This window comes from Loxodonta africana, chromosome 3 (assembly GCF_030014295.1).
Source record: "Loxodonta africana isolate mLoxAfr1 chromosome 3, mLoxAfr1.hap2, whole genome shotgun sequence".
NCBI classification, from domain to species: Eukaryota; Metazoa; Chordata; class Mammalia; order Proboscidea; family Elephantidae; genus Loxodonta; species Loxodonta africana.
In genome coordinates, this window is record NC_087344.1 from 190138441 (window position 1) to 190159359 (window position 20919).

At 43.2% G+C, this 20919-nt stretch overlaps 1 protein-coding gene across 1 annotated transcript in view; it reads right to left on the reverse strand.

Moving 5' to 3' along the window:
* Positions 1-3576: 3576 nt before the first annotated feature.
* The window catches only part of FCRL5 (Fc receptor like 5), a 43738-nt gene continuing 26395 nt past the window's right edge, over positions 3577-20919 (reverse strand). Inside the window, 6 exon segments of the mRNA XM_064283017.1 lie at positions 3577-13459; positions 13536-13567; positions 16951-17019; positions 17224-17306; positions 18283-18310; positions 19176-19304. Of these exon segments, the coding sequence (XP_064139087.1) occupies positions 13391-13459; positions 13536-13567; positions 16951-17019; positions 17224-17306; positions 18283-18310; positions 19176-19304 (410 nt within the window). The 3' untranslated portion in view covers positions 3577-13390.

The following is a 20919-nucleotide window of genomic DNA, read 5'->3' on the forward strand; positions in this document are numbered from 1 at the left end:
CTAATTTTGCCATCATATGTGAGAGCTAGTTTTGCTGGATATATAATTCTTGGCTAACAATTTTTTTCCATCAAGGCTTTATATATGTCATCCCATTGCCTTCTTGCCTGCATGGCTTCTGTTGAGTACTCCGAGCTTAGTCTTATTGACTCTCCTTTGCAGGTGAGTTTTTGTTTATCCCTGGCCACTCTTAAAATTCTCTCTTTAGCTTTGGTTTTGGCAAGTTTGATGATAATATGTCTTGGTGACTTTCTTTTGGGATCTACCTTGTGTGGGTTTCGATGAACATCTTGGATGGATATCTTCTCATCTTTCGTGATATCAGGGAAGTTTTCTGCCAGTGAATCTTCAACAATTCTCTCTGTATTTTCTGTTATCCTCCCCCTGTTCTGGAACCCCAATCACTCATAGGTTATTTCTCTTGATAGAGTTCCACATAATTCTTAGGGTTTCTTTATTTTTTTTTTTTAATTATTTTATCTGATTTTTCCTCAAACATCTTGGTATCAAGTGCTTTATCTTCAATCTCACTAATTCTGTCTTCTGTCTCCTCAATTCTGCTCCTCTGACTTTCTATTGAATTGTGTAATTCTGAAATTTTATTGTTAATCTTCTGAATTTCTGTTTGTTCTCTATGGATCTTTGGAGCCTATTAAATTTGTCATTATGCTTTTCTCTAATCTTCTTAAGTTCCTCTAATGCTATATCTGTGCATTCTTTGGCTTGTTCTGCATTTTGCCTGATCTCCTTCCTGAAATTGTACTCTTCCTTGAAGAATTCTGTATATTAATCTTTTGTACTCTACCTCTGGTAGTTTCAGGAAATTTTCTTCATCTGGAAGATTTCTTGATTCCTTGTTTTGGGAGCTTACTGAAGCCATCATGGTTTGCCTTTTTATGTGATTTGATACTGACTGTTGTCTCCCAGCCTTCAATAAGTTATTGTATTTATTTATTTTACGTTTGCTTACTGTGTCCTAGCTTCTTGTTTTGATATGCCCAAATAGGCTGCTCAAGAGAGCTAGTTTGATTATTGGCACCTTTGAAGCTCTAATGTCCTGTCACCAGGTAGTTGGAGCTGCTACTAGGTATATGAGCCCAGGAGTCCATTTACTTTTCTTGTACGGATTCTGCTTAGGTGTCCAAGTATTTGGCCATCAAGTGTGTGGTGCAGGCCTCACCTACAATCTTAGGTGAGCAGAGATGATTGGTGTAGGCACAGGTATCTGGTTGCAGCAGGGAGTTACACACTGAGCAAGGCAGGAGACTGACAACCACCCCTGACTGTCTGTGAGGAAAGTGTGTCCCTGTTCCCTAGAGAACCTAGGTGCGTGTGTTTTGCAGCCGGACTATGGGTACCCAGTGCTGTTGGCTGTACAGACTTGGAGGCATCACTTATCCTTGGACACCTATCGAGGGTGGCTAGGTGGTGTGGGTGAAGCCACTAGTCCTCAGGCTGCTGCTGTTGGTAGGTGAGGACCCTGCTTAATAGACAGAGCAGCATCAAATGTCACAAACCTTTCTCTAGACCATAGAGCCAAAACAGTTGAAGTTAGTCTTCAGGTACGTACCCTGTTGTACTGTGCTACTGAGGGCCTACACTGTTGAAATGGGCACACACAGGTCTATGCAGGGGTGAAGGGCATTCAAAATCTGTGAACCACTTATGCCTGTGCCTAGGCAAAGGAGCTGTTTCTGCCCTGAGTTCCCAGCTTAGGGGAGTGGCAGATTGTTTTCCCCCCGGCTTGTTAATTTGTTCCTTCTCCAAGGCAACGGTCCTACTTCCACTGGAGCTGGCTCGTGAGCTGGTGCAGAGTGGGGAGAGGTCAGTCAAATGGGAGAGATTTTTTTTCCAAAGGGATGTTTTTTGGTCCTTGCAATAGATTAGACACAAGTACTTATCTTTTGCCGATGGAGCGTCACTTTTCACTGATTCTGGAGGTGGGAGTAAACTCTCCACTGCTCGGCCTCTCCTGATGCGTAAAACGCATCCCGAACTCCACTGCTTTCCTCACTGCTCTTGCACCAGTGGATCCAGCCTGTGGGGTGTCAGTTCCTGCTAGGTCAGGTCTGGCAAACCCCTTGCTGCTTCTGAACCATCTCTCCTTACCCCTGCCACTCATTCTAATTCTTCAACTTTGCCTTTGATATTCAGGGCTCCTAGACTGTCATATATCATTGATTCACTTGTTTTTTCAGGTCTTTGCTGTAAGAGGGACCACTGGAAGCATCCGACTACTCTGCCATCTTGGCCCAACCTCCTAAGTGACTCTTTTAGAATGAAGACTGTGCTCATTAAGGTTATGTGTCAGCTTGTCTGGGCCCTGATTCTTGGTGGTTTGGCAATTATGATGTAGTTTGACAGTAGTGTAATGATGTGATCACCTTGATGAGATTTCATATAATGGAATCATCTCTGTGATGGGATCTGCTGTGAGCAGCCAATCAATTGAAAGGGAATTTCCTTGGGGGTGTGGCCTGCATCCAATATAGGTGAACTTTCTGGCAAGTCTCATGGGTTTTTGCTCACTCTGGATCCTGCAGCTGGCTCCTATTCATCTGACCTCTGGTTCTTGGAACTTAAGTTAGCAGCTTACCTGCCATCTTGCCTGCTGATCTTAGAATTCATCTGTCTATGCAGCCTGTGAGCCAGGAGAAACCTCCAGTCTGACCCATGTACTTGGGACTTTCCAGCCTCTGCAACTGTGTGAGTCACTTCCTTGATATAAATCTCTCTGTACATACATTTATACATTTTACTGGATTTGCTTCTCTGGAGAACCCAGCCTAAGACCATGACAAATGCTAAAATATGGAACAGTAGATGTGCACTGGGAGCACCCAGGAGACAGCCTAGAAGGAACCAGTATCTGAAGATGAACCAGTGGAACTCCCTGAACTGATCACTGACCCCACAGACTCAGTGACCCATGTCGTGAAATCATAGTATTGTTTTCAATAGAAAGAGGAAAGGAAAGACAAAAGGAGAAGCTGTTTTTTTATTGAGAACAGTAAACGGAAAATTTCCCTACAGACTGAAACAAAAAGTGAGGGACAGAAGTTAGCAGAAAAGACTAATTTCTTTTAAATAGGAGAGGAACATTTGGGAAGGCTAATCCACCCCTTGATTAATAGGATCAGAGGTCTAAGTGTAGGAGTATGAAGGGGGGGGGGGAAGATGAGGAGGGCGAGTGCAATCCAGACTTTAGAAAGACCCGGCTTCACAGCCTGAGTCTCCACCTCTCTGTAGTCTGGAGCTTGAAGTCCATTGGACTCCTGGTTGTGATACTTATTAGCTTTGCCATTGCAAGCAAGTTAAATGGCCTCTCTGGGCTTTGGTTTTCTCAAATGCAAAACAAGAGGGGTATATCTCCTTAGCAGGAGTTACCTATAAAGTGAGTTTGGAACGTTTGTCACAGTGCTTTAGTGCTCAGTAGGGTCTTCAATTGTCTTTGTGTTTCCCACCTCACTATCCTTCCCAACCCCGCACATAACATACGGTGTGTGAAGCCGAAACGAGGTGATGTATGTAACATTCCTAGTGTTGATGTGGGAGTTGCTCAACATGTGTTTATTCCTGTCTCTTTCTAAGCAAGTCTTTTTCATCCTCTCAGCTCAAGAGAACTTCCTCAGTCACCAGACAATATTGCTTACCTATGGCAGTTATTGTCACTACTGTAAGGTTGTAACTTGCCCATCTTTAATTTACTCTCTTACTGAGTTTCAATTTTTTCATTGCTCTAACTAGACTGAAATGAACGTCTTTGTGTGTAAGCTTCCTCTGCATGATGAAGTCTTTCCTTAGGATTGAATCCCAGAAATATAAAGCATATAAATGTTTTTGACACATCAAATGGACTACCAAGAAGATTTTTACTCATTTTTAAAACTGCCTTTAATACACGAGTGTGCCTGTTACACTGCCACACGGCCAATACCAAGTATTCACATTTTGAAAAAAATGTTAATTTGATAGGCAACATATGTTCTCTGGTTTTTCTAATTTGCATTTGTTTGATTATCTGTGAGGTGATCATCGTTCTTACTCTTTGTAATTTATAAACAATAGTGCTAGCATTTCTCTTATTGATTTGTAAGTGGGAACTACCTTTTCTGAGGTGTTGACAACATTCAGGATTGTGTAACAGGTGGGGAGGGGGAGTGTGGGAAAGCACATGTTCCTGTGTTAATACCATCCCCTACTGGTTCCCAGAGGAAGACGTTTATTGTTTTTAACTGTTGTATTAAGATCGAACTGTCAAAGGTGAAACAAGGAACAGTATCTTTTTCAAATTTATTTTACAGCATCTAAATCATCAAGATAGAAAAGTAACAGATTACCTGCATAAAAAAGAAATCTGTGTCCGTATGTCAGACACTGGTAAGAATGTGCGCTATTTAATCTCCCAATTTACACTGCAAGTTAGGTGTTATTATATCCATTTTATGGGAGAGAAAACTGAGCCTTAGAGAGGTGTATGTCCCAGGGTATATACAATTTGCCCAAGATTTGATGACCGGTATGTGGCAGAATCAAAATCAAGGCCCCGTGAGTCTAAGGGCAGAGCTCAGTCTCTCTTTTAGTCATAATGGGGTTTTGTGGACAGGGCCGGGGGCCAGGACACAGAACTGGGGCCCAGTTCATACCAAGCAGCATCCATTGTATACGTTCTGTATAAAGTAGTAGTCACAAAGTGGGTTAATGTGTGATGATTCATTGTGGTACAAGAAGAAAATAGAAGAATAGATATTGATATATTTATAGTAAGGAAGAAAGAAACCTTTCCTGATTTTTAATATTCAGATTTTCCCTGCCACTCTGACCTGGTCTGGGTTCTCTGGATGAGCAAAACCATATAAATAGTATATAAGCGTATAGTGTGTGTATATATATAGACAGAGTGAGAGAAACTTACTTCAAGGAAATGGCTCATACAATTGTAAGGAAATGGCTCAGACAATTGTGGGGGTTGGCAAGACACAAATACATGGGTCAGGCGACAGGCTGAAGACCTCTACTGGCTCATATGGTTGCAGGGGCTGATGAACCCAAGATCTGCAGGTCAGGAGGCAGGCCAAGACTTCTGCAGGTTTATGTACCAAGAACCAGAGGTCAGGCAATGAGAATAGCACAGGGCCAAGAGAGAGGGAACTTTGCCAGAACATCCATTTATATACCGGAAGCAGGCCCTACCCCCAAGAAACCTTACTTTCAACTGATTGGCTGCTCACATCAGATCCCAAAGTGGAAAGCGATTACATAGTGTCTGCCAAACCACTGAGAATCACAACCTAGCTAAGTTGTCACATAACATCCATCACAAGACCCCTGAGCCTAAAAGCTTATTGAGCCTCGACGTATTAGCTAATGGTGTAGGAACCTGGCATGAACTGCAAGATATTAGAATATTGTTCATTTAATCTTTATCTCAACCTTCTAAAGATTTTGTTATTGGGTGCGTGGTTTAAAATGTACAATTTACAATTTAAAACATGCAATTTACAAATTAATAAATATACATATGGTAGTGTTGCCTGCTTAAAATCTTTTACCTTATTTTGCACACTCCTGCCATAAAAAGTGGCCTACAGACCACTAGTATGGACTTTGCTTTCTCTGTCTCCTAATAATTTTGAAGATAAATATCCTGTTATCAATTTTATTAGTGGTTTCCTTTAAATTAAAAAAGAAAGAGCTTGGAGTTACTGTTATTCTAACAACGGAATGAATAGAATTTGTCAGCTGCTCCTTGGAAACCCTGTGGGGCAGTTCTACTCTGTCTTATTGGGTCACGAGGAGTTGAAATCGGCTGCACAACAACTGGTGGTGTGTGTGTCACTCAGGTATTAAAGTGCTGGGCTGCCAACCAAAAGGTCAGCTGTTTGAAGCCAACACTTGCTCCTTGGGAGAAAGAGGTGGCATTCTGCTTCCGTAAAGATTTACAGCCTGGGAAACCCTATGGGGCAGTCCTATTCTGTCCTATAGGGTCACTAGGAGTCAGAATTGACTTGAGGGCAATGGGTTTGTTTCTTTTGTTATAAATAGAAGGACATCTGTTTACTTCCCCGTTAGATCAGAACTGAGCATTTTTCTTCTCTCTCTCTACCACTTCCCAGTTTTTGTTGATATAATTGGGGTTTTATATACGAATTATGATTACTGAAGCTAGTTTACTTCATGTGTTTAAACTTCCAGAAATTTAAAAATATTTGCATTACAAGTTGGTTCTCCCGCACATTGAGGGGAGTGGGGAATGTGCTGAAGTGGGGTCCAGGTCAAGCTTCTTTAGGAGAAAAAGGGGTCAGTGTAAGGATCCCCATGTACGGGGACTGGAATTGGATCTAGAAAACCTCAGGAAATTGGATGATGGGGACGTTTAGGTTGTTTACATCCTTCCTGTACTTTAAAGAAATATTGCAAGAACCATCTGTGTCAGTAGAATTTGTGTTTGGCAGCTAGTGATTGAGTGACCTAAACAAATTATGGGCTTGTTTTTCCTCTGTGTGCCCTGCCCCTCATCCCAAGTGTCCCAAGAAAAGATTTCACTTATAAGGAAAGTTCAGGATTGGAGGGTGCATGAGCCGTTTCTTGAGCAGATACAGATAGGTCCTGTAACATAGAATCTGAGGAAGAATTGTTTTCCTCTGGAGAGATTCAGTTACAAAGCAGTTGGAAAAGGCCAAGGAAGACCTTACTAATCAGATTCATGAGGGCCAGTTGAGGACAGAGACAGAGAAGTGCTTGTTTTAAATGTTCTGGGAAGTCATTGATTTCACCCCCATATATATGGCTCATAATGATGGGCTCTGTTCAGTTTGCTCTGCTGGCAGGGTGGGGGTGGTGAAGTGGTGATAGTTGAGAAGAGGAAGAACATCAGATCAATCCCTGTCGAGGCTTGACTAATTCATTGTATTACAGACTCATAGAGCCTGAGTAGGGAGGGACCATTTGAATTTCTGCCTCACCCTGACTGCCACCCCCATTGCACCACTGACTAATGGCACCCCTATCACTGAACATTCTCAATGAAGTGATCATCTGGTCTAGCATTTCTTGGAATGTTCATGTTTATGTAACTCAGACATTAATTTCTCATTAGATCTGGTCTGAACCTCACTTTCATAGCCTAGGATGGTCAAATCCACCTACTGTGTTTGGCAATCTTTGAACCCTACATTCTCTTAGTCCCCTCCCTGTACCTTCTCCATTACTAAAGCCCTCCTGTTGTTTCAGATATGCCCTATTTGGGTTTCATTAAATTATCCAGTTGAGCTAATCATCTCACCAGCTTAGTAATTTCACTGAACATCTGGGGGTTGTCACAGGAGGAATTACATTGTGTAGCCTCTGCCATCGGGTTGACACTCCCTCACTGACTGTTTCCTGTCAAACCCTACTTTCCCCTTCAAGTTACTCTTCCCACCATGCTTAGGGCCCTCATAGGGGAGTCCAGTCTCTTCACTCCAATTGCTGGTCTCTTGAAAATTTCCCAGCCAGGCCAGTCGCTCTCCTTCAGCCTCTTCAGAATCTGGGGGAATAAGGTATTCTCCATCTCAATACATCTTCTCAAAAAAATATCTGAAGCTTCCTAGAGATTCTCTCCCAAAAGGGTGGGGAAGACAAATCACCATATTTACTTATAGCACCTGTGTGGTCCTCGAAAAGAACTCTCCTCTAGGTCAATTTTTATGGTACTGAAACTTTACAGTCCTTATGTCTTGGCCCTCTCCTTGGGGCATAAGCTCATTAAATCTGCCTTCATCCGCCCAACCCAGCCCGGCAAACCTCCACCCTAGGGGATTTTAGCCTGGAAATGTGCACGTGTGGTTTGATCAGATTTGGCAGCATATGGAGTAAAGGTGATCTGCTGCCATGACCTCCCTCTTCAGAGCCTGGTGACACAGTCCTGCTCACTGGAGGAGAGCATCATTCGGTGGACATCCTGCCTGCATCAGCCTCTCTCCCCTGGGTCTTTTCCTCTTACAAGAGGAACGAAACAGTTTATATACAAAATTCTTTTACCTCTAAGTCTAGAACTACACACCACTCTGATTCCACTCTCATTTTTTGACCTTAATTTTGGACTCCCAGGGTGGAGTTTGTCTCTGGTCACAGTCTGCCGCAAGATCCCCTTTCTTGCCTTAACTGAAACAATAAGAGGGGATTTTTTTGCCTCCCAAAACCCAGGGTAATGCTTTGGTTTATCTGAATCTACACTACATATACCAGCATTTGCTGGGTCATAATACCTGTTGTGCTGTTGTGTATATGACAACTCTCTGCTGGTCACCACCTGGTGACCCCAGATACCTAAAGATTAATTAAAGATTAATTAGTTGGCAGTTTATATGACAATACTTACACATTTGGTCTAAGGATTCCTCTGTGACTACAACTGGTGAGCTGTTTTGCCCTCCACCCAGACACTTGCTTTTCAGAAACCTAACTTTAGGGGATCATCATAACTAAATTACTTCCCAATTCCTAAACTTGAACTGATATCTCCCACTCCAACCCAGTCATTTTGATCTACTTGAAAAATACCGCCACCATCTCTTCATTCTCCTCAAATAGCTTCACCAAAAACAGTAATATGGAGGGCCACCTGGTGAAATCCAGGACTCTTCAGTAAGGCTTCATTATACATTCTCCTACAATACCATGCTCTAGCCAGCCATCCCCTGGCCACTTCTGGTTCCTCACTGAATAAATTTTTCTAATCTCAATGCATGATGTTGCTCATTGGTCCAGTTGTGAGGATTTTTGTTTTCTTTATGTTGAAGCGCAATCCATACTGAAGGCTGTGGTCTTTGATCTTCATTATTAGTGCTTCAAGACCTCTTCATGATAAACAGAGAAAGATTGAAGTTGTCGAGGATTTCATTTTACTTGGATCCACAATCAACAGCCATGGAAGTAGCAGTCAAGAAATCAAAAGACACATTGCATTGGGTAAATCTGCTGCAAAGGACCTCTTTAAAGTGTTGAAGAGCAAAGATGTCACCTTGAAGACTAAGGTGTGCCTGACACAAGCCATGGTATTTTCAATCGGATCATATGCATGTGAAAGCTGGACAATGAATAAGGAAGACCGAAGAAGAATTGACGCCTTTGAATTGTGGCATTGGCAAAGAATATTGGATATACCATGGACTGCTAAAAGAACGAACAAATCTGTCTTAGAGGAAGTACAACCAGAATGCTCCTTAGAAGCAAGGAGGTTGCAGAGACTGTGTCTTACATACTTTGGACATGTTGTCAGGAGGAATCAGTCGTGGAGAAGGACATCATGCTTGGCAGAGTACAGGGTCAATGGAAAAGAGGAAGATCCTCAACGAGGTGGATTGACACAGTGGCTGCAACAATGAGCTCAAGCATAACAATGATTATAAGGATGGCTCAGGACTGGGCAGTGTATCGTTCTGTTGTGCATAAGGTCACTATGAGTTGGAACTGACTCGACCGCACCTAACAACAACAACAACATGGTTTCTAACACAGGACATTGCAAACTTTCTCCTAATCTTTGTCACTTCTCTTCCTCAAGGCCACACCATGGTGTATCTTCAGTCATTGGCACTGTATTTCTTCTTAATGTCTCTTTTTTCTGGTAACAGATTCCCTTCAACATCGGTTTTAGAGTCTGCTTGGTAGTTGGCCCTACAACAGTAAGAGTCCATCTTCAATAAACTCTGTCTCATCAAGAGAAGACCAACGTCTGTCACAGAACTCTTGCCCTTCCAGGAAAGTTACCAAATTCTTAAGAAATTGTGATTCTAATGGGTTAACACCATTTTCCAGCTGGAAGCTTCATGAGTAATTTGTTGGAATTTACTCATTCAAATATGCTCACATCACAATTTGTATGCTTGGTTCTCCACTAGAAACATCTCATTTCAAATGGCTCATGTCCTCAAAAGCTGTAATGCAAACCTCAGATAACTTTTCATACCTCACCCACAACTTAGAGGAGGTATCTATGGTCCATCAGACCTTGTGCCAAGTCTATCTGTACGTCTTAGCACTGCATACCTAGTAGTTTTGTTGTCGTGGTAGACACACAAATTTATCCTAGTTTGAGTGGCAATGTGAAATGAAGTGCTTAGTAATATGATGTCCTTCTCCAGGGACTGATCCCTTCTGATAACATGTCCAAAATATGTGAGATGTGATCTCGTCTCGCTATCCTTGCTTCTAAGGAGCATTCTGGTTGTACTTCTTCCAAGTCAGATTTGTTCGTTCTTTTGGCAGTCCATGGTATATTCAATATTCTATGCCAACACCATAATTCAAAGGCATCAATTCTTCTTTGGTCTTCCTTATTCATTGCCCACTTTCTCATGCATATAATGTGATTGAAAACAGTATGGGTGACATCTTTGCTTTTCAACACTTTAAAGAGATTTTTTGCAGTCGAGTTGCCCAGTGCAATGCATCTTTTGATATCTTGACTTCTTCTTCCATGGGCGTTGATTGCGTATCCAAGTAAAATGAAATCCCTGAAAGCGTCAATCTTTTCTCTATCATGATGTTGCTTACTGGTCCAGTTGTGAGGACTTTTGTTTTCTTTATGTTGAGGTATAATCCATACTAAGGCTGTAGTCTTTGATCTTCATCTGTAAGTGCTTCAAGTATTCTTCACTTTCAGCAATCAAGGTTGTGTCACATGCATATCACAATCACGGGTTGTTAATGAGTCTTCCTCCAATCCTAATGCCCCATTCTTCTTTATACAGTCCAGCTTCTCGGATAATTTGCTCGACATACAGATTGAATAAGTATGGTGAAAAGATACAACCCTGACACACGTTTCCTGACTTTAAACCATGCAGTATCCCCTTGTTCTGTTTGAATGACTGCCTCTTGACCTAAGTACAGGTTCCTCATGAGCACAATTAAGTGCTGTGGAATTCACATTCTTCACAATGCTGCCCATAATTTATGATCCATAAAGTCAAGTGCCTTTGTATAGTCAATGAAACACAGGTAAACATCTTTCTGGTATTCTCTGCTTTCAGCCATGATGCTTCTGACATTAGCAATAATATCCCTTGTTCCATGTCCTCTTCTGAATCTGGCTTGAATTTCTGGCAGTTCCTTGTCCATGTACTGCTTTAGCTGCTTTTGAATGATCTTCAGCAAAATTTTGCTTGCATGTGATATTAATGATATTGTCCAATAATTTCTGCATCCGGTTGGATCACCTTTCTTAGGAACGGGCATAAATATGGACCTTTTCCAGTTGGTTGGCCAGGAAGCTGTCTTCCAAATTTTGGGGCATATACTAGTGAGCGCTTCCAGTGCTACATTTGTTTGCAGAAACACCTCAGTTGGTATTTTGACAATTCCTGGAGCCTTGGTTTTCACCAATGTCTTCAGTGCAGCTTGGATCTCTTCCTTCAGTACCATCAGTTCCCGATCATACGCTACCTCTTGAAATGCTTGAACATCAACCAATTCTTTTTGATATAGTGACTTTTTTTATTCCTTCCATCTTCTTTTGATGTTTCCTGCATCCTTTAATATTTTCCTGGTACAATCCTTAAATATTGCAACTCAGGGCTTGAATTTTTCCTTCAGTTCTTTCAGCTTGAGAAATGCCGAGTGTTCTTCTCTATCTCCAGGTCTTTGTACGTGTCATTATAATACTTTACTTTGTATCTCTATATATCAACCAAAACCCAAACCAAACCCGTTATCATCGAGTCTATTCAGTTCACTAACTGTTCTTCTTGTGACTCTAACCACCTGGAACTAGGTCAGATCTTATAGGCAAAAGGGAACATTTTTCCAGACTGCCAAGTCTACCCAAGACTTCAGACACCAACCAAAGCTCAGGGGGTCCCCAGAACACCTGCACTTCTGACATGCTGGTTAAAAATTTGGGGGTTCCCACTATGCTCTCAGGTTTGATAATCCTTTACAACAATTTAAAGCACTCAGGGAAGTATTATGATTATATACTTAAGATTTATTATAGAGGAAACAAATCGGGACCAGCATAAATAAGAGACAGTATGTAGGCATGATTGATCGACTCACTGCCCACATTATTGAACTGTCTCTGGAGTTTGCCTCCTCTCCCTCCCCAAAGGTCAGGCTGATGACTGTGTGGGTCTTCTGAGCCCATCTCATTAGCATTAGCTATGATTTGTGGTCTGGAGTCCTCCATGAAAAATAAAAACACTCCAATAACTCAGGAAATTCCAAGATTCCAAGGGGTTCTCTCCCGGGAAGCTAGGACAAAGACCAAATTCTTTGGGTAAAATAATTCTTTGCCCCAAACCTTCTAAACCTACTAAGGCCTCTTTACTCAGTGTAGTCCGAGGACCAGCAGCATCGGTATCACCTGAGAGCTTGTTAGAAATGCAGAATCTCAGGATCCACCCAGATCCCTTGAATCAGAATCTGCATTTTAATAAGATGCTAAGTGATCCATAAACACACTAAAGTCTGAGAAGACCTCCATGTTAACGAGCAGAGCCTTTCTAACCCAAACTCCTTCTCTTAGTTTATTTCTTCCACTGGGAAGAGGGGAGTACTTCCTGGATTTCCTCAGAAGCCCACTGGATAGGATTCCAGTTTTAGGTTAAGAATGACTTATAATTACCCATAGTGTCTTCCTCATTCATTCATTCATCTCTTCATTCTTTCATTCAATCAATCAATCGTGATTGAGCAACTTCTAAATTCCAATACGTTTTCCACCTACATCCTTAGTCCTCCTGGCTATGACTTTTTTTTGTTACTTCTGGCATGATGGGCAGGATCTGGGACCTGGGTGTGACAGCCACCTACTTGGGCAGGTAGATATAGGCACATGGGCAGGAGAGATGATAACCTGGTGTCAGGTGCTAACCTTAGAGTTTCAAGCAGGTGGGGGAGTGTGAAGTACAGTCCAACTGTGGGGAGGCCCATAACAAGTCCAGTGTATGTGTCTCTGTGGGCGTGTGATGCCCCACTTGACAGAGCACCTCAGTAACCTCACCGGGATGATGGCAGTTGAGAAATCCACCTGCTGAAAGCGGGACATCCATGTTGGAGTTCAGGAGCCATCCTCCCCATGAGGAATGCTGGGATGTGTATGGAAGCAGGACTGAGAATAGTGGCCAAAGTCGCCTAAGAAAGCCAGGAGACCTGGTGGGGCCCTGGGTTGACAGCAATGTGTCATTAGACAAAAAGACTGCTAAGGCAGGGCTGTAAGTTGGAAAATAGGTGAGAGTCCAGAGGGGCCCTGAGTTCTGATCAGACTGAGAGTGTGAGCAACTTGACACCAAGGCTGCTGGAAGGAGCCCTGAGCAGTTTAAATCTTCCCACTTCAGTGCCTTTCCTCCCCAAGGATGGTGTTGGGGGTTAGAGGTTGAGACAGCAACTGGGGAGATGTGTAGATCTATCTGTGAGCAGCTGAGGACCCCGGAGTTGATACCACTTTCACCAAGGAGTAGATGACAGAGGAGTCCTAGGGGGAAAGAGGACATGGGTGAGGACGAGAGGATGGTGGATGTGGGAGAGGGCCTGCAAGTCATCAGACTCACCTGGTCCTCAAGAAGTCTTGGTGCAGAGGGCACTGTGGAAAGAAGGGAAACATTTGGCTGTGAAAGGCTCACTCAGAGACAGCCCTTCCCCTTGCATGTGGCTGTTGGTCTTGTCACAGCTCTGTCCTTGGAGCCCTCCCTCACTTGTGTGAAATTAGTTCAGTCATTCCTTTTGATCCTCTCCCTGCACTGCAACTGCTGTGTCTCCCTAAAATACTCAGCCTCTCATCTCTGACCAACCTCTTAATGTCACTTTCTACTCTGTTTCCCACTCTGAGCTGTCTAGGGGCTTTCAAAAGAAAGAAATCTACCTTTTTTTTTGTTGTTAGTTCTTTGATTATAGATTCATACTATGTGTTATAGAGAGGCAGTGTGGCTTGGAGCAGCAGCAGTGTGGTGGTTTAGAGAGCAGACTGCAGATCCAGACCACCTCAGACTGAACCCTGGGTCCACCTTGCCACCTGTGTGGTCTTGGGCAAGTCACTCAACGTCCCCTGCCTTGGTTTCCTCATCTAGATGAAGGGTTTCAAATTATCTACCTATAGAATTATTGAAAGGGGTATAGGGCTTTTATGTGTGCGTGTGTGTATGATTTCTAACAACCATCAGAGCCCTGGTAGCATAGTGATTAAGAGCTATGGCTGCTAACCAAAAGGTCGACAGCTTGAATTCACCAGCTGTTCCTTGGAAACTCTATGGGGCAGTTAGTTCTACTTTGTCCTATAGGGTGGCTATGAGTTCGAATCGACCTGACGGCAATGGATTTTTTTCCAGTGGGTTATCATGTAGTACGGTTCTGAGTGCTACAAATAAATAAATTGTAAATACACACACACATGCTACAAATATATACATTTATAGCACTTAGAACTGTAGCTGGCACAGAGGAACTGCTCAACACAAGATGTTAGAAATGATTATTATTCTACTATCTTAAAACTGGGGTGAAATGTGGCATTCTCCATACAGGGCTCTCTCCTTTTGACTTGGAATAAGCATCAAGCCTACCTGGAATTGTACTGAGAAGTAGAGAAGTGCAGTGGTTCAGAGCTTGGACTCTGGAGACAGACGGTCTGTGATTTACTAGCTATGTGATTTCAGGCAAGTCATTTAAGCTCTCTATGCCTCAGTTTCTTCATCTATAAAATGGGGATAATAACAGTGTTTACCTCAGAAGGATGAGTGTGAATGAACCGGTATGTGCAAAACACACAGTTCCTGACACATAGAGCATGCTCATTGTTAGGTATTATTATTGTTGTTGACCATCCTTGATGAGGAAGTCAATCTCGTCACAAGTTTGTAGAATATTGTATCTTTTTGCTTGGTCTTTTGCTTAGTGTGTTAGAGGTAGGTCATAGAACCAAAAATGGGGCACAAGCATAGTTCACTTGACTTTATACAAGAGAAACTGGAAACCCAGAGAAGGAAACAGAATGGCTAAAATTACAGCACTTTTTATAGAGCAAAGTCAGAAAGAAGAGTCTGCCCCAAAGAAACTTGCTTCCTTTTCTTGCTTCAAGAGAGAGGAAGGCAAGCAGGGGACCCCTCATTGTAGACCACCTACCATGAGTGAAGACCAATAACACAGCCAGGCCAGCATGTGCTCATCCTCACTATTGCTTAACACTTGCTGTTATAACAACAGCAGTTTCAGATCCATTTTCTCATTTGGTCCTCATATTAATTCTATGAAATAGTGTGGGCAGAGTAATGGCCCCTTAAAGATGACTTGAAACACTTACTGATGACGGTCAAAGACTACAGCCTTCTATATGGACTACACTTGTGCATGAAGAAAACGAAAATCCTTACAACTGAACCTAAAACATTGAAGTTGTCAATAGTTTCATTCTACTAGGATCAACAATCAATGTCCGTGGGAGGAGCAGTCAAGAAATCAAATGACACATTGCTTTAGGCAAATCTACTACAAAAGACCTCTTTAAAGTTCTAAAAAAGTAAAGATGTCCCCTTGATAACTACGGTATGCTGGACCCAAGTCTTGGTCTTTTCAAATGCCTCATATGAAGGTGAAAGCTGGACAATGAAAAGAGAAGACAGAAGAAGAATTGATACATTCAGATTGTGGTGTTGTTGAAGAATATTGCATATACTGAAACCCTGGTTGCACAGTGGTTAAGTGCTCAGCTGCTAACTGAAAGGTCAGTGGTTCGAACCCCCCAGCCATTCTAAGGGAGAAAGATATGGTAATCTGCTGCTTAAAGATTATGTCTTTGGAAACCCTATGGGGCAATTCTACTCTGTCCTATAGGGCCTCTCTGAGTCAGAATAGACTTGATGGCAATGAGTTTGTTTTCTTGATGGACTACCAGAAGAAGGAACAAATTAGTGTTAGAAAAAATACAACCAGAATGCTCCTTAGAAGTGAAGATGGTGAGACTTCGGCTCACTTACTTTGGACACGTCATTGGAAAAGACCAATTGCTAGAAAAAGGCAGCACGTTTGGTAAAACAGAGGGTCAGAGAAAATGAAGGAAACCCTCAGTAAGATGCATTAACACAAAAGCTACAGCAGTGAACTCAAACATATCAATGATCATGAAGATGCCACAGGGCCGGGCAACATCTTGTTCTGTTATACATAAGGTTGTCATGAATTGACTCAATGGCAACTAGCAACAACAACAACAAATACGTCCACATCCTAGATGGAAAAGAGGACTTTGTAAATGTGATTAAGGGAGATTATCCTGGATTATCTGGGTGAGCCCAACCAAATAATATGAATCCTTAATGTTGGAGAATCTTTCCTGGTTGTGGCCAGGGGGAGATGTGACTGGAAGAAAGATAGGAGGGGGTGAAACACTGCTGGCTTTGAAGATAGTGGGAGGGAGCCACAAAACAAAGGAAGCTGGTGGCCTCTAGAAGCTGAAAAAGGCAAGGAAGCAGATTTTCCCCTAGAGCTTCTCGAAGGCACACAGCACAGCTGACACCTTAATTTTATCCCAGTGAAACCTGTGTTGGACTTCTCATCTACAGAGCTGTAAGATAATAAATTTATATTGTTTAAGTCACCAAGTTTGTGGTAATTTGTTACAGCGGCACTAGGAAACTAGTATAAGTAGGTAAGGCATGATAGTACTATCCCATTTTACAGATGAGGACACTGAAGCTCTGAGAGGTTACGTGACTGCCCACAGGGATGATTCTGTTATTCAGGTGATACTGAGGCCATTTGTGGAGAACGGAGAAAGCTGGACTGTGTTGCAGGCTTGGGTTAAAACCGTGCAGCTCAGGTGGGTACAAGTTGAGAATCCTGAGTGACCAGTGTGAGTGGCAGCTATGTGTCTGGTTGGCCTAGTCCCGTTGAGGGGTTGGAGACTGAGACACCCACAGCAATAGGGTATCAAAGCCAAGACTTGGCCAGAACAGAGACCTCCTTGGCTCTTACCTGCATAGGTCTTTTTTCCTCTGCTGTTCCGGACTTCTGAGTAAATCACGTCTTCTCCTTTCAAATTTACTTGAAAAGAAGTTGAAGTTTCAGAAGACTCTAAGATTCTTGCCTCCTGTCTGGGCTACTTCCTGCTCCCCAAGGACAGCTTGTTCTCTGGAGTGACTAGAGCCCCCCAGGCCTCCATGTGGCCCCTTCCTCATCTCCTCCCCCTACCCTGTCTCCTGGACCAACCTTGGGGCCCCTGCTCAAATGGAGGCTCTCAGTTCTCACCATTGCTGTACACTGGCTGCAGTTCTATCCAGGTTGGTACATTGTGGTAGGTGGGCTCTTGGAGGTCCGAGGTAGAAGGAGTCCTGTGAGATACAGAAATGCCAATAGTTTCCAGGAAGCCTGGCAAAGTAGGCAGAATGATCACTCCCTCACAGTTAGTGAGTCATTATCACAGGATAGCTACCAAGCATGGAAACATACAAAACAAATAGCCTATGGCTATTACATTACAAATCATGATAGAATAATATTATCTGTGTTTCCAGACTTTATGGTGGCCTGGTATGTACCAGGCACTTCACTAATGTTTATAACAATATTATGGAGTTAGTTCTATTACTATCCCCACTTTATAGATGCTAAAATGAAGATTCTAAGAGGTGAAGAGACTTGTTCAAGACCATACAATCACAAAAGGGTAGAACCAAGATTTGATCCTGGCTCAAAAGCCTACACTCTCAGAGAGAGTAGGGTCTCAGAGAAATTAGTAATCAGAAGGGCTCAGAGGAATCCTGGATGGTTTTTACACTGCTACCACAGTGCCAAAGGCAGTTTGTGAACTGTGATGTGGTTCTTAAAGTGTGACTTTGGGATCTAAGATGGCAGCCCCTTCTTTACAGACACCACCTCCTCCCCTCTGCAGGCCAAATTGCGTGGTTCCATTTTCTCTGCTGTTGCCACCACAGGTGTTGGTTAGGTTGGGCTATGCCCAGAGCTTTGCAGTCTGATTAAACTAAGGTCATCTTAGGACATGGACAGATTCAGTGGTCATCAGACAACCAAAGCAATTAGAATGTGAGTTAATAAATAAAAAGCAATTAACACTTGATATGGGAAGAAAGTCTATACAGTTAAAGCAGTGGGTGAGAAGGTCCCGGGAACTGCCTTGAGATATCCCAAAGGACGAGGCAACATGAAGTGAGCACATCCCATCTCAGAGACATACAGTAGAAACTGGACTCTTGGCAGTAACTGGTCTCAACTCCATATTTCTACCCTGTGGGCGTTTTATTAACTGCACATGAAAAGTCAGTTGTAGGGGTACAGGCCACACCTTACCTGGTAGGGTCAGAGGTGGATTTTTCTCCTGTAAAGGAAAGCAGAGGGGCATTGAATCCAGGAGAAAGCCCTTTACGAGAAGCACAGCTTGTAAAGGCTCACTTAGAAACTGCCGGTCACTAAGGTTGGAATCCTTCTTTGTAACGTCTAATGGAGGTGGCAGATTGGGCAAAAACTATTGACCCTGGTCTCCAGAGGGTTATAATTATAAAGTGAAAAGGGAATCAACAATTCATAATCCTTTAACCTGGAATTTGTGAAGAACAATGGCCAATAACTGCAGGCAGGGAAATACATTTGATCGACTATGAAAATGCTATACATTTAAAAACTCAGAAAATTACCAACTCCTATTTGGTTTCTGGAAACCCTGGTGGCATAGTGGTTAAGTGCTACAGCTGCTAACCAAGAGGTCAGCAGTTCAGATCCGCCAGGTGCTCCTTGGAAACTCTATGGGGCAGTTCTACTCTGTCCTATAGGGTCGCTATGAGTTGGAATCGACTCGACAGCAGTGGGTTTTTTTTTTTTTTTTTAATTTATTTGGTTTCTATTTTTGCCCCAATTTTTTCAAATTCTTTCTCCTCTTCTTGACATTCTTTGGGAGCTGTATACAGCAGATGGGGAGATATACTGGAGTTTCTGATGTTGGATAAACTTCACCTCATCAAGACATCTTCTACCCACGGGGGTGGTTTGGAAAATTTTGCATTTAGTAAAGAGGAATTTGGGGGACCTAGTTTTTTTTAGAAGGGGAGGTGGGGGGCTGTGGGAGTGAGGCGGCTGGGAAGAGGTTGATGAGAGCCTGAGGGTGGTTACAAGGTCAGCACTAGACTAAGAGAATAGAGGCAGGATGGGCACGGACTCCAGCAAAGGGAGGCTGGGGAGTCACCCACCTGCTTTTGTCGGGAGCCAGTAATAGAACAGCAGTGCCACAGCAGCCAGGCCCATCATGCTGAGCAGCCCCCCGGTGACTCCTGTGGCCACAGAGCCACTTCTGCTTCCTGTTAGCCCTGAGGGGAAACCTGTGCATGAGCCAGGAAGAGAGGCTTGTGGTTTTGAATTGCCCTGACCCCTGAAGCTGATGCCTGGGCTTGGAAGAGAGGATGAATGTAGGGGACTAGGACTCCTGAGGGGTCTGTGGGCTAGGCAGTGGATCAGAAAGTCTCCTCTGGCTAAGCAGGTGCTGATGCCACACAGGAAATGACCCCTGTCTTTATGAGGGAGATTATTTCTGCGTCTGAGGCAAGGGTGAGCATTACTGTGGGCTGTGGCCAGTGAGAGAAGAGGCAGATAGCCAAGAGCTCCATATTTAGTGCTCCTTATTGGCCCCCACCCCACTCTCCAAATACCATCACTTCAGAAAATAACAGTTTAGAAAATGCCCGACTGTAAAAATGGCATGGAGGCATCATCCGACTTCCTTGTCTAACTTCACAAGAGGATCAGATGAACCCCCACATTGTTTTTACAGTTGGTGACAGGAGTGAGATTCATTGCAATGACTCCAGACTTATGGAAGCATTGGACTTTGTAAGAGAAAGAACGAAGTGGGGTGGGGGAGGGGGGGTGGGGAGAATGAGAAGTGGAAATTCTGATTCTTAGATGGTTACTTTGGTTGTTGTTACCTGTAATGGCCGAAGGGAAAGTAAGAGATGTTATGCTGCAGCTGAGGGGAGAAAAGCCACACCTGGAGCGGCATAAGGCAAAAGCCAAGTTGATTAAACAAGATGATGGATAGGGCATCAGGGTCTACTGGTTCCACCCAGCCAGAGACCCAAAGCCATATGAATATGAATGGGAAGAGAGCCACAGGTAGAGAACATGAAACTGGAATGTTTTAAAAAATGGTTATGTGTGTTTGAATGTGCTATAGATATTGAATATTTCTCCTATCTAGCATGGAAAAACAGACCTACATGTATGATGGAAATGAATATTGGGTATTATAGATTACAGAGAGCATGTAACTCTGCCCTCAGCCAATACTCGATTGGATATGCTAAAAGGGGAACTAGAATTTGCCTGAAAGAAACACCAGCTGATGGTTTGAATGCAGTAGCCCTGTGTATAGAGTATGGGTGGCTTAGGTGGAAAATTTAAGCCTCACTCAAAATCTTTCCAGTCAGGAAATTTGCATTTGAAAATACATGCAGACCCACCCAGAACTACTGAGAGAGCAGGAAATTTGCATTTGAAGGAAGGACATGCAGCAAAAAAATTAGTTTTCCTTTATGAATTTTGAGCAAAGGTTTGCTTGCATTTGGATGTATTGAGGCAGGAAAAGTCAGTAGCCATCAGAAGAACTCCCTTCTAGGACTGGAAGTTAAAGGGAGTCAGTGAGTACACAGCCTGGTATGCTCACTTGTGGTGACCACCTGGGTCCCCCCAGTGAGTGGAAGTGGGGGAAGTGCAGAAATGAAGAGATGGACTGAGCTTAGACATGTTCCATTGGCACCCATTGACCCAGCCCACTGGGGCAAGGGATGAAAGAGAGAAGGCCCTGGCTGGTCAGAAATTCAGGGAAGTGCATGGAGTCCTGAGTGTACTGGTGGTACCCACTGGCCTAGCCCACAGAGCCCAACCAAATGAAGAAAGAGATGTTTGACATTGCGTGGTGGTATAGATTGCTGCAATTTG